Raw genomic sequence first — 15363 nt, forward strand, 5'->3', positions numbered from 1 at the left:
ACCACCAAACATTTGGTGAAAGAATGTATTCATTCCCCGGCGGGATTGATGAGGACCACAGGACAGCGCCTGAGGCGCTAGACTGGTTTACTGATCTAGATGTTCATCTGTCACCAAATGAAACGTCCTCATAAAACTCGTTCTATCTCCTGCTCTATTATGATTACACATATAAAATAAACAGATCTAGAAAGAGAGAACAAACAAGCTTTCTTTTCGAATTTAAAAGTTTACCATAGATGATCCTGCATAATTAATATTAATTCTATGAAAAAAAAAACGCTAAACGGTTCTCTCGTTTAAGGTTAGACAAGTTTTAAATATTTTTTAAGTGACAGTAACCTTCATAGTACGTCTGTCTAACCAAATGCGTTTTTTTAGTTTTGTACAATCGGAAAATAAAGATTACAAGAAATAAATCATCGGTAAGCGATTTTAAAAACTTAAGCTTTGGCTGCGTGCAAAACAAGTCTTGCATTTTGCTATTCGTTAAAAAACAGCTAATCTATTTGAAATTCAATGTCGAGCGGGAATATTTTATGACATCATATATTTTTTTGTCTAGACCCCAGGTCCAATCGTAATAATATAAAAAAGCTTATTGATGCAAATTCCAATTGAAGTGGAAAAGGCCAGTCAAATAGTAAAAACACGCGACAGTAGTGCACAAATGACGTGTTTTAGTAAGGTATACATTTCATATCAGATAATATTATATTATATCTCCAATCGTTTCACCACTTTCTACTGACTACCTAGCCAGTAAACAAATAATCTGTAGAAGTCTATTCCGATTTGATTCATTTACGATTCGATTTTGAAAGAAAACTGGTATAGCTAATTCAAATAAGAATATCTGGTTCTGGATGCAGAGATACCAACGAAAATGATTATCTGTTATGACATTTCAAAACGCTTTTCTATTTTTATATGACACATCGCATGAGGACTCCTGCCTGTAAAGTCTGGGGAGATAAGTTATGACCCGGTAGCTTTGTGAGGAGGAAGCTGTAGTAAGGGAAATATTTATGTGGGTCTTAAAGAGGTCCAGATTATATAAAGGAGGAAAAACAGATGTCGGTAGCTCGTTCCACATACGAGCCATCTTACACAAAAACAAGCCCGTTCTCATGACGTTAACATCAACTGTGAACGGGTGTTCCGCTCGTGTACGTCGAGTTTAACGCTCGTGCACCGGGGATCAATGCTGCTATCTCCATAGAGCAGACTCCATTAAAATAGCTGTAGCACAGACTCAACATGCCTACATTGCGTCTGTGCGTGAGATAAGGAAATCGGTGTGTTAACGATGGATCGTCAATCAGACGGATCACTCTTCTACCTACAGAATCTAGTAGGTTCCAGAATCAAGTATAGTGGGGCTCCAGCCCAGAGGTGACTCCTCTAATTTAATTGTTGGGCGTAATTATAGTATAGGTTTGGCAGATGGCCACCATTGAAGAATCTTCCAGCGCATACAAGACGCCCAGTTTATTGGAAGCCAGCTTGATTAATTTTAACAGCAGTAAGGCAAAATTGAGCTTACTTAGGGCACACGGAAACGCCCACAAAACCCTTCTTTCGGTTTATTTAGTGGCATCGTGGGTAACTTCAGGGCCTCCTAAGCGGAATTTATTAATAATTTAATAGAAAATAAAACTTTTTTTTATTCTGGGTAGTGTAGCAGGTGTCACACCACTTGAAGGGTAGAATTGTTTTCAAGGCCATTATTTACGCTATGATTATAGTTTATTGCACAGCTACACCCGAGGCTGTTATTGCAGTCCCTGGAATCGATTGTCGACTGGTCGATCATCGCGAAGTGGGTGGAATATTACCCACTTAAATTAGCCTGAAGCCAGGGTATAGTTCCATCAAATGCTAAACGCGTTGGACCACCGTATCAAATTGCAGGCTACTAATAAAATTCTCAAAGGTAGTTTTAAATATTGCCATTAAGGTGTCACTCAAACTATTATCCATCATTGTTATGAATCTCTAAATAGTATGTAATAAAGACGCTATCTGCGTCTGTCTGTTTGTGCGCTCAGTTCTTCTAAGCGACGTAACGAATTATAATAGGGTTTACACTCACGTCATTTAGAGATTGTTTTCTAGAAGGGTTACATATATTAGTTTGTTCATTAAATTTAATAAAATTATCTGATCGTAGAATTATTTCCGATTTAACCTGTTTGTATAAAATCATTAATTCAATGTTTGATACCCCTGATTTATTATTATATGTAATCTCTTTTCATACTCCAAGCAGGTCGGTTACAAGACAGTACCTACCATATTATTGTAGCAATTCTATATCAACGTCCCAATATCACACTCCTATGCGACGGATTCAACAGCTAGGAAACAAATACTACGATGTTGTTGATATATTTAGTACATCAATTTCAATATATAAGCATACCCTATTGAAGTTTTTTTCATCAAGTAGTGGAATATTTCAATAAAGGTATTTGACTTTGAACACATAATAATTTTGTCAACTGAAACAGAAAAAAAATATTTTGGATTTTTTATGTTTTGTGCCTGCATGCTGTGTAGATCAAGTTCAGTGATATTTTGACTTTATATTTATTTTTCTGCAATTGTTTTAAATAGTCGTTTCCTGCACTATTTTCGTGTACAATTTCGTAAATATTTTTTATATATATATATGTATGTAAAAGCCTTAATAAGCGTGAAATAAATAAATAATACGTGCATATTATATTTTTAAAAAATAGAGAAAAGTCGATGTTTTGTAATCAAGTTGTAAAAAAATATGTTCGGGCGCTTACATTGCTAACGCTGGCTAAATCTTATGAGATGCATCAAAATAATGTATGGCGGAATTGTACATCTTGAAAAGGCTTACAAAAAAATCTGCGATGGTATATAATAATAATGATAATAAAAACGTTTATTTGACATGTTTGCATATAGTTAGTAACAATTTTTACATGTTTGCATATAGTTAGTATACATACATTTAGATGATTATATTGCCAAAAGGGCAACTGCTCAGCTGTACATTCCGGATTTCTCCGGGAATGTAGCTGGTTTTCAGCAGTGCCTTTAATATAATGTGTTATAAATCGTTTAATTTAAATAAGACATTTTAATTAATAATAATAATAATTCAATTTTTCAATTAATAATAAATTTAATTTAATTTTTAATTAATAATTTAAACAAAACATCAAAATTCAAACTAATTCAATAAATCAAATATAAAAAATACAAATTTCTTTAAAATAAAAAAATATTAATTCAGGATTAAATTTACATAAAATACACAGATAAAATAAAATAAAAAATAATCACAAGTAGGTGTCCCTTTCATTTTAAATTCGATCAATGATGATGTTGTGCGGTTGACTGTGCTGTCAGCAACCATTCGCTGCAGAGATTCTTAAAGCACTGCAACGATGTTGACGTTCGAATAGGCAGTGGTATTTTATTCCAAAGTTTTGACTATGAGTAGCTAAAACTACCCTCAAAAACAGCAGTTTTATGTTTGGGGAGAACAAGTAAATGGTCTTTTTGGCGTGTACTATGTGCACGTGAGTCACGGGACCACTGCAGTCTGTCAAACAGATAGGAAGGAACCTTTGAATTCATCAAGTTGAACAGTTGATACATTTGATGTAACTTCCTTCTGTTCGACATATTCAGTATTCGATGCCGATAGAGGTAAGGCGAGATATGCTCGCGTCTCGGGACATTATAGCAATGTATGTAATATGTATCTCCTAAGGATAACCCCCAACAACGCCGTGTACACGTCAGCTAGTTTATTTATAAAATCATCTGTCTGTTACGTGTAGCGTCATTTATGAGTTTCAAACGGAGGTATGCCGTTTTATATAATTATACTTTTTAATAATTCAAAAAGAGAATTAGAAGAATTTTCATCGACATAGTATAAACACATCGATAACTAAGCAGAATCGATAAGATAAACTAAGCCGTCGACTTTGTTCACCGTTTCCCAAGCACGAACGACGATTAATACCTATATCGATAATTTAATAAATGTCGGCAATCGCCTGACGCAAATATTATATTTAGCCGACTATTGGGATATCAAAATTAAACGTATTACTTTAGCATAATGATTTTATTAATATTTTAGTTCTTTAAAACTACCTGTCCACGATGATATAGATATTGACAAGTTGCCGATATTCTTGACAAATTGTCGATATGAAAATGAAAAGAATGAAAAGGACAAATGAAAATGATGTTGTTGAAAATAACCGCTGTTTTTGAAAAATAAAAGATATTATTAAATAACCTATTTTACTGGCAGCTGACCGATATTTTAGCCAACAATCGACATTATTGACAAACAACCAATATGGTTGACAAATGAGTGGCTCCAGATTTTTTCGAAAATCTTTAGTTGTTATGAAAAACTGTTCGGAACGCTTTCAATATAAAAATAATATACTTTTACCCCAAATATCTAGATAATTATACATGATTTTTTGATATAATATATTATATAAGGATATTTTTCAGGAAACCTAGTAGTGAAAAATACTCGTATGAATATATTTTCAATTTACTTCAAGCACTTTTTGAGGATGTTTCAGAACCAGGGGAAATATCCAGAACGGGAATTTACAAGTCGACGACTCAATTATCCGTCAATGTTGACAAATAGCAGAGATATTGTTGACAAATAACCGATATTGTTTATTTATTTATTTATTAATTTACGGACAATATGTCCATTAAAACCATAATATTGACACGAATAAGAAAACATAGATGACAGTGAATGGAGAGTACATGAATGTGAAGGGCAAAGACAATGTAAAATAGAAAATGTTCATATAGAAAATAACTACAAGTCATAGCATCAATAACGATTAAGTTGTGAAAAATTACACATTACGTATCGCTTTTTGGAAGTCATTTAGACTTACACCAAAAAATTCAATGCTCTGACTTGAGTTTACAAGTCTCGACATTCTAGACAAAGAAGAATGGTACCCATAGTTAGTTGAATGGTGATTGAGGAACAACAATTCATTATTTCGGAGTCTACGGGATGGGGTGTTGAATAGGCCACTTGCAAGGATTTTCTAATGACTTGGAAAAAAATGAGTGGATAGATTTCTCTACTAAGATTACGAAAATGTTACTCAAAAAATTTTGAAATGTATAGTTTTTTTTAAATAAAATAAATAAATCTGTTATTTTTGGCTTGTGACGTCACCACTTGAAAATGTTCCGTCTCCAATATTATTGAATTAATTTTTGTAAAATTCCACACTGATTATTTTTTTTATATGGCAACACCTTGATTTCCGGCGACTTGTGAATTTGAATATTGACACTTGTTTGGGGTTTGGCTGTTTGTATTGTAGTCCGCTAACTTTGTTGAGAAATTAAGCATATATTATTTGGAAATGATTGAAGTAGGTTTTGTTCAGGGTCAGTCTGACAATTTGCCGAACATAGATTCATTTATGATGGCTACTTTTCTAAGTAATAATATGAATTTCATTGGAAGCGAAATTAGAAATGTCAAAACAAAAAGGTTAGTATTTTTTCTGTATCTTCTAATATACGAATATTATGTTATATATTTTGACAACATTTAATATGTACTTATATATTATGTTTCCATCAATTATTATTATTAAGACAATTGTTAACATTCAGTTATATGCAACTGTCTTTTGTTTTCAACGTGTTATTATTATATATTTTAAAGGTCTGCACGTGAAAGTTATGGTGATAATGCTATCGGGTATGTGCAGGTAAAAAGAGAAGGTCCTATCTGCACAGTGAAAGCAAAAATAACCCCCGAGCACCGTGTCCGCCAAAAAGCATACTCTGTTGTACTTTTGTGTGATGAGATGGAAGATGAAATACAAGTCTTAGAATGTCAAGACTGTGCAGCTTCTAGAGGTTAGTTGAACTGTATGTCGCTATATTGTAAAATATGTTTCTCTCCTCTAACCTCTACACTCTTCTACCCTATGGAGATGTGGGGAAGAGCAAACTCTTGTGTGATGTAACAAACACAGAATCATTGCGAGGGTCTCTGCCAGCTACCTGTTGACAAATAATTTATATTTGGAACATTTTGCTTTCAGGTGGCTGTAAACATGCACTGGCATTTCTAACATGGCTCCATAGGAGAAGTGAAGAACCAGCGTCGACATCTGTCGACTGTTATTGGAGAAAATCAAAGTTATCGTGTGTCGGAACCTCCCAAAAGTTCATTCTGGCATCCCAAGTTGGCAAGAACGCAGTAAAAAGCGTGGAAAAAGGTAATGGAGATTTCCTGGCAGCAGTACTCCAAAGGAGTCTTAAGGAGGGGCTTCGATGCCAACTGACTCAACTTTACATGGATCCGAAGCCCACTGACTGTTTGTCCATGCACAGGATGATTTCTGCTTTTAAGAAAACACGAAACCTGCACAATACAAGTGCTACAGATTTCATCAATTTTATTACATGTGATCTAAATATTCCTCCAAATATCTTCGAGGAAGTTTTTTCACTAACAAGAAAGCAGGCTAACTGCCCGTTATGGTACGAAATGCGATATGGCAGAATTACTGCATCCAAACTATACGAGGCAGCTAACTGCAAAACATTGGATGGAACATTGACTGAAGTCATCTTAGGGGCAGCCAAGATTCCAGACACAAAGGCTATGCAACGAGGTCGGCTTTTAGAACCTTTGGTGTTAAAGGTACTAGCAAACCAACTGGGACACAAATATAAAGAATGTGGTTTCAAAATCAGTTGCAAATTACCAATTATCGGTGGCTCCCCGGATGCAGTCACTGATGATTATATTGTTGAGGTCAAGTGTCCAGTCAAACATAGTACAATGAAAAATTACTTTTTTGAGGGTGTTGTTGCCAGAAAGTATTATGCACAAATGCAAATACAAATGTTTGTACTGAACAAATTCAAGGGAGTGTTTTGTGTTGCTGAACCCAACTTTGAATCATCTGGCAAAATAAATGTTTTCCACATCGATTACGATGAAGAATTCTGTGTCGAAGCTATTAATAAAGCCATGCTGTTTTGGTCCAGAGCTATATTTCCTGTACTTAAAAAAAATGTATAGGTATACATTATTTGAAATAAATCACGTATTTACTGCACTACACTCGCTTCTTTATTCATAATAATACATGATTATATTGATTATGTACAATAGCATCATATTATTTTCATCCCATCCACCATAGTATAATATGTATTTGTATAAAGTGACAGAAAAACAAAAACAAAAAGTTTACATAAGACATATTTTTACATTTATACCTAGTATTTATTTGATAATACGTACACATGTTATTGTATTATCGCATAGATTTTTTTTGTATTTATTATTGGAAGTAAGAAAATGATTACAAAGTGGAAATTCTAACACAAATAGAAATGTATTAAAAAGTGGAACATGATCACTTTGCTACAACACAACTGTATTTATATAAACTTGATGTAAAAGTAAGGCGTAATGAATGAATAGCAATCAATCCACTCTCAGTAAAATATTGGAAGCATTATTATAGTCAGTACTTGCACTGACTGGTAACGCTGGCCGCTAGATGGCGCTAGTGTAGCATGTTGCATTTCTTCGGGACAATACAAACAAACCTAATGGCGGGCTTTAATATTCTTTTTACGTGTGAGCATAAGAACAGTAAGGTCGTATGTAGGTTACTAAATATTTTATTTTCGACTTATATAATTTATTAACGTAAAATAAAGAAAACATTTCAAATAACATGCATTAAAAAAAACCAACCCACAGAAGTCACGGGGCTAGGAGGCGCTAGTATAGCATAATCAGAATGTATGGTAAATGTAAGAAGTTGAAGGTGTTATACATAAATTATTCTACAGTATTTGATATTATCCCTTTTGGTGGCTTCATTGCCTATAAACTCTAAGTAAAAGCTCCAACATATGTTTTTATAAAAAACACATACTGGCGCTATAATTACATAATATTATACACTTTAGACTTATTCTATATACATTACATGAAGGATAAACAAAATTACACTGGTACATATTATGAATATTTATATTCAAGTTAAAGTTTATATGATAATGAAGCGCACATAACATTTTAAACTAAACATTAGCGTAGAGCACAAAACACTAAAAGACTAATAATATTAATAAGACTAATATGATCAAATTATTGGTTTTTGTAGATTTATGAGTCCACATGCAATCATAACAATATGGTCAACTTGTTGAGTCAAATGGAAGTCTATACAAGAATGTGGCTTTAGAATATTATACTCTCTGAGCCGGCTTATTACACGTTCAACGTGTATACGCAGGGCTGCTATTTGCTTGGATAACTTCACCTCTCTTTTAGTGCTATTTACACCTGTAACAACACTTGGTGGACGCACAAGTTGACAATGTTTGCCTTCTAAAATAGTAGCTAGTTGCTTAAAACCTCTATCTGCCATTACCGACATGCCTTCAGACAAGTTGTCCAAGAAGCCGCACTTTTCCACAATCATCATATCTGTAGTACGTCCACCAAAGCCCTTTGAAATGAAGTTAATAAAGCCATCAGGAGTGATTGATATTAGGTACTTGAGTGTATTGCATTTTTTATATTCTGACCAAGTTAGTGCCTGCTGCAGTGGATTTGATGGCTTCTCTATCTGAATTTCAAAACAGTCTATGATTGATACGACATGTTTGTATCTTGCTCTGAATGGAATTGGTAGTAAGGCTTCTATTGCTTCTGACTTAGGCCAAAATACCAGTTCTGCAAGATGACGAGATAACTTCGGTAAACTTTGCTTAAAGATTCTTGAAGCTTGAGCCTCAGAAAGGCCAAATTCATCACCTAAAATGCTGAAACTAGAGTTTAATTTAATTTTTTTTAAAACGATTAAAACATTTAAAATGTTTATATTTTCAAGGAGTGCTAGGGTTTTAACAATCCAATAAAAATCTTTAAGGATTCCTAAATACAGCTTTGGTTTGTTTTCAATATGCTGCAGAGTTAATTTCAATGACAGACTTTTGAAATCACTATTTGAACTACTATCAACGTACGAATCTGACGTAGCTTGTTGGGAGTATTCTGAACCAGATGCCGATTCCGAGGCAGAACTGTCTGGCTGAAGAGTGACATGCTTTAGTTGTACATTCTTGGTATTTTTATTATGCTTCACAGGAGAAGTACTTACGTCACGAGTAGTTAAACACTCGATTGGACCCCTACTGTGTTCTTTTCCTGTATTTGTCAATTTACTTTTGAATTTCTTTTTCAAATTGCATTGAATGGCTTTCGAATCAGTTGCGTTCTCAACTATCAACATGTGAAAGTTTTCTTCGGAGCTTGATGTATCTTGTGGTCCATCCACATGTTGTTGAAGTATTTGGAGTCCAGAGCATTGAGGCTTCTCGAGAGGAAACGACACTTCCAGTTCAACGTAGTCTTGAGGTTGATTGATGATCTGTTGTGGCACAGACTCATCCACATCAGACAGGCAAGGAGACATTGGCTCGAGACTTGCAACAAACACTTCACCGCCTTTAGATGAGCTTGGATGCTGATCCACCACATTGAGTAGATCTCGCCCATCAGCTCCAATTTGACATTCAAATTTATGAGGAATGGTTCCTTTTTTTAAAAGCACCCTTTTACTTAGATGTTGGGGCCATTTCCGAGCATCCACGCTTAACTGAAAATAAAAATACAACTTATCAAGAGACATTGTATTTATTCAATACAAACTTAACAATGCAAATATAATAAGTATCTTCATTTGAGAATAGCCTGCAAAAGTGTAACAATATTGTAATGTGTGTAGGCTTGTTGTCACTAGGTAATAGACCCACCTACTCAACCTACTGTACTGTACAGCAAACTATTCGTGAAGCATGCAACAAAGAAAAATATGTATTTTTTAAATATTGTGTTCAAACAATAATATTGTAAAAAATATACTTACATTAAAATGATCTTCACAGACATATCGTACGGTTTTATTTGACAGTTCACCCAATTGACTGGACCTATGAATTGCAATACACCATTGTTTTCTAATTGCTGAAATTCGCGGTACAACGAAAAATCTTTTTTCCTTAGTAGTCGCCGAAGTATTTGGGCACAAAGGAACCATACAATATTTATAATTATTTTTACGATCTCGGATCCTACGGTTACTACACGAATCCATGTTTAATTAAATAACAAAACAGTAACAAAACGCAGCGTTAGAATTGGAAGTACTTCGTTTTGACATGACAGATATTATTCAGAAGTGACAGATGTTATGATGTGAAAATCGTACAGATTATCCTTCCGTGGCGGCTGTCTTAGAAGTATAATGGTGATGGTCCTGATTTTAACAAAATCAAATTTAATAATATATTATTATGAGTTTATGAGTACAAGAATAATTTAAATCGCAACATTTGGATAGTATCAAACAAGAGGTACAATATCAAGTTATATGTTATATAACTAGAATGTGCAGCTGTTAAAAATAGTCTCATTGCAAAAACAAAAACCAACCTTGGTACATATAGAATATATAGGTACTTCGACCAACTAAATATATTTTATGAGAACCTTCTTTATACTTGTTTATATATTTCATATTGTTGATAAACCTTCCCCTTTAATTCATTTAATTTTATGTACATTAGGTTTTATTGTAAAATATTTGGATTAAGTGACTGAACATTATAATCGTATATATTCATCAATCCTATAATATTGTGTATAAGTATATTTATATTATATGTCATCTCATTTAATATGGCAGACTGAGATTGCAATATCCTCCCAGTACTGCTGGAATAAAACTTTAAATAAATTAATAAGGATTAATGATCAATAAGAAGGTTCAAGGAAAAAAATATTTATGAGATGTAATATTTTTGGTATGCCTCGTTATTCTCCTCTGCCATTCGTGTGAAATGCGTCGTTTTTTTTTTAAATGTTTTTGGGCTATGTAATTATTTTGTTTTCGCACCCATAAATTATGTTCCGTCTTTCCGGTTTATGAAAAAATGGTCCGATTTTTCGGATTAAAATTTTCAAAAAATCGCCATGGTTTCAAAAATACGATTAAAAAAAAAAAAAAAATACAGAATGTCTTAGAATATTTGCCTAAACCGGAAAATAAAATAAAAAAATGGGATGCAAGAGGCCTATTGAATGAGTTGTAGCAGTTCAGGTGAGTCGGTTATACTGTTGATTATTTTAAATATGCAAATTAGATCGGAGTCTTTTCTACGTTTTTCTAATGAAGATAGGTTTAAAGTCTGTTCAATTTCCTCATATGAGTAATCGCCTCTTTCAAGTCCTAACCTCCAAGCAATTCGCCGTAGGAAGCGATGTTGGACAGATTCGATGTGACTAATGTGGACAGCATAGAAAGGAGACCAAATGACACTGGCATATTCAAGGTGAGGACGAACCAACGAACAATATAGAGTTTTAAGTGTTCTTATATGTTTAAAGTCTGAGGTAATTCTATGAATGAACCCGAGTAGCTTAAGTGATTTATTTACGATGTTATTTATATGATTTCGAAAAGAGAGATTGCAATCAAGAGTGACCCCAAGGTCCTTGATGGATGTGACAGTTGATAGACAAGCACCATTTAGTTTATACTCAAACTGAATAGGTTTATTGGCTCTGTAAAAGGACAAAACTTTACATTTATCAACATTGAGTTCCAAGCAGTTTAGTTTGCACCAATCGTTAAATGAATCAATATCAAGTTGAAATAGTAAACAGTCATGAAAGGATTTAATTATCTTAAGGATCTTATTATCATCAGCAAAAAGCCAGAAGCGTGTGTGCGAAAAAACTTTAGTTAAGTCGTTAATAAAAAGGTTAAAAAGAAGCGGTGCCAAATGGGCTCCTTGGGGAACACCGGACGTTACATCAATGTTAAAGGATTCAAAGTTATTTATTTTAACTCTTTGTTTTCTGTCACTCAAGTAAGATTGAAAAAATGATAACATAGGGTTTCTAATACCTAAAGCATAAAGTTTGGCCATGAGTATTGAGTGATTTACTTTGTCAAAGGCTTTAGAGAAGTCGGTGTAAAGGACATCAGCCTGAGAGTTGTCTTCTAAAGCTTTAACAATGATGTTTGTAAAAGACAGTAAATTAGTTGTTGTAGATTTCGCTGATATAAATCCATGCTGTTCCTCAATAAGAACATTTTTGAAAATAGGAGTGATTTTCTTTGTAATTATTGATTCAAATATTTTCGGAATATTAGATATAATTGATATTGGTCTGTAATTTCCAATATTTGATTTGTTCCCAGACTTGAAAATGGGTCGAATATACGAAATTTTCCATGAGTCTGCAAAAGTTCCAGATGATAGTTGTACAACATACAAATTGGGTTAGCTAAAGTATATTTACATTCTTTTAGTAAGATTTCTGGAATGCCATCAGGTCCGGAAGTTTTTTTATGAGAAAGATTATTTAAGGCTTGGTATACCTCTACAAGTGATATTTGGCAATCATTCAAGTCAATATTTTGGTCATAGTTAAGTGGAGGGATGGTGCATGACGCATCAGAATATACAGAGGAGAAATGTTTAGCAAAAAGGTTGGCGATGTCATTTCCATTAGTAGCATGAGTTTCATTAAAATACATACTTGAGGGGAGATCATTATCAGCACGCTTTTGCGCAACAAATTGCCAAAATTGTTTAGGATTTTTGAGTAGTTTTGACTCTGTATCTTCAACAAAGGATTTATAGCACTTGGCTGATTCAATTTTGGACAATTCCCTTAGCTGAGAGAATTTTTGATAAAAGTTAAAGTTTCCAGTCACTTTAAATAACTTATGGGTTTTCTTTTTTTCAATTATTAATTGTTTAAGTGTCGAGCTAAACCAATTTGGAAACTTGGGTTGACAGTATAATCCCTTAGGAATAAACAGATCAATAGCACGTGATAAACATTCATTAAATTTATATACAGCGTCATTAATATCAGAATTTAAAAATAGTGTTGACCAGTTAATTTGAGAAAGATAATTGTTAAAATTTGAATAGTCACCATCGAGAAATTTGTAGTGATATGAGACATTTGGTTTCAATGAAGCGAGTTTGAAAAAATTTGAGATGTTAATCGAGAGAGGTGGATGATATCTATCAATTGGTAATAAGGAGATATCAGCTTCACTTACTATGACATTTTGTATACTAGTGAAAATTAAATCCAGGCAAGAACCCAAACAGTTAGTGACAGCATTTACTTGAAACATATTCAAATAGGCAAAACAATTAACAATTTCAATAGCTTGTGAGGAAAAATTACTAGTTAGAGTGTTGACACCTTTATTGTCATTTAGCCACAATATTTTAGGCAAATTATAATCACCACAAATAAACAATGAACCAGCGTTTCTAGATACATGCTCAACTAAAGCAGTATGTGACTTGTAGACTTCTAACGAGGAAGACGGGGGAATGTAAACACAACCAAGTACAAGCTTTTTGGTGCCAAATAGAACACACAAGAATAATTGATCACAAACATTGTTGGATGATTCTAGAATATGGCAAGGGTATTTTTTGTTTACACATATCATCACTCCACCTCCTTTTGACTTCCCAGAAGTAGTTGAACGGTCACTGCGAAAAATATTATAATCAAACAATCCAAGTTCAGCAGATGCGACATTATCAGAGAGCCATGTTTCGGTAAAGAATAAGAAGTCATAATGACATACATTGACGTTACAGCGAATAGTGTTTAGTTTTGTATTTAGGCCACGGACATTTTGGTAGTACGTCGAGAAAGAATTTTTCACGGAATGATTGTTTAGGTTCAACCTAAAAAATTTGTCCTAGAAAGTTCACGTCTCTCTGCAGCTTGGCGGGCGGGGCAGTCTTGAGCTCCAGTGTTGTGGGAAGCCGGTTTTCTAAAGAAAGTACAGGTGGCACATACAGGAGATTTCTCCTTTTTGGGGCAGGCATCTCGATTGTGGCCAACTTTGGCACAGTGAGGACAGGTGGGTAAGTCTGCTTGGCACTTCGACGCAATGTGACCATACAGTTGACAGTGGCCACACTTCAAACTATCTACCCAGTCTCTTACCCGGTGTAGCTGCCAGTCAATGGCAAGTTTAGTGCGAGATATCAACGAGTGGCGCACAGATGGAGGAACTCTGAAAATGTGGATGCAATTTCCTGTGCGGGGGCCAGATTTATGAGAAAAGGTCATATTCTCCTTTAAACGTTCTAAAGATAGACCTGTATCGTTGGTGGATTGATGATGGACGGCACTTATAATTTCATCAGGCGAAATATTTTGAGGAAGGTCGTGGATAGCAATGCGAGGGAGGCGGTTTGGGGCGATGGTTGCTTTTAGGCCCGCTTCAGATAGCGCTGGAGCATTTGCCAATTTTTTCGCTTCGGCTGAAGTGCTAGGGTGGATTAACACCCCACCACTTTTTAACTCACGCAACCCCGTCACTTGAATGCCCAGGGTGGCAGGATTTATGGCAGTTTTAAGTGTTTTTAGGGTAGCTTCAGAGGTGGACTGTGAATTTTCAGCTGGAAAAACTAAAACTGAAGGTCTAGCAGGGCCAGGAGGAGCATTGTTCCTTGTTATAGGTGGCAAGCGGGGAAATTGGCTACTTGACTGAGAGTGGGTAGCAGCAACCGTATTCCAGGCACCTTGTGGTCTTTGATCTACTTCCGACAATTTGTTTTCCAGGCACTTTATTTGATTGTCCTTTTCGACAAGTGTATTTTTCAGTGACTCAACCAATTTAGTGATGGTTTCCATTTTAGCCATAAGATTGTCATATTGTCTGCTGATAAGATCTCTCGAGTTTCTACTTTCTAGGTTATCATCGTCAATTTTTTTTATAATCGACAATTTAAAGGCTTCCAGTTTAGTTGACATTTCTTTTTCCATTTTCTCGACTAGCATATCAAATTGAGAAGGTACAACGGTGGTCAAGCTGGTTGACGCGGGCATTTGTCCTTTGCTTAATGCTGGTTTGGTCTTGATTCCCTTCTTTTGTTGTTTGTCCACTACTTTTTTGCTTTCAGCTCGGGTTTGTATTGGAGACTTAAGTTCTGGGCTGCTATGGCTTCGGATTATTGGTGATCTTGGCGTAGTTCCCGATTTTTTGAAGGGATCTTTAACACCTGGTGGGGTACAAGGGGGGTCAGCCATTTAGGATTTATTGTAGTTTAATATCACTTGGCAGAAGTTGTCAGCTGATGTCTGTGGTATTTGTTTATGAAGATTTATTTTGTAGCGCCTGTTGGTAGGCAATATTAATATCACTTTTACCTCTGACGCCTGTTTGCAGGCAATCTGATATGAAAATATCACTTTAGTCA

General features: G+C 34.7%; 2 protein-coding genes across 2 annotated transcripts in view; both read right to left on the bottom strand.

Annotated features, from left to right (window-relative positions):
• The window catches only part of LOC149413494 (uncharacterized), a 117987-nt gene that overhangs the window by 31367 nt on the left and 71257 nt on the right, over positions 1-15363 (bottom strand). The gene's annotated exons all lie outside the window — the stretch shown is intronic.
• LOC149413495 (uncharacterized) lies at positions 8184-9521 on the bottom strand. Its single transcript, XM_089644381.1, has 2 exons — positions 9272-9521; positions 8184-8779 (listed from the first exon to the last, which is right to left on the bottom strand). Exons 1-2 carry the CDS (start codon positions 9519-9521, stop codon positions 8184-8186), a joined length of 846 nt encoding a protein of 281 aa, XP_089500507.1.

This window comes from Hesperophylax consimilis, chromosome 21 (assembly GCF_061612785.1).
Source record: "Hesperophylax consimilis isolate HC1 chromosome 21, BYU_Hcon_1.0, whole genome shotgun sequence".
In the NCBI taxonomy this organism is placed as follows: Eukaryota; Metazoa; Arthropoda; class Insecta; order Trichoptera; family Limnephilidae; genus Hesperophylax; species Hesperophylax consimilis.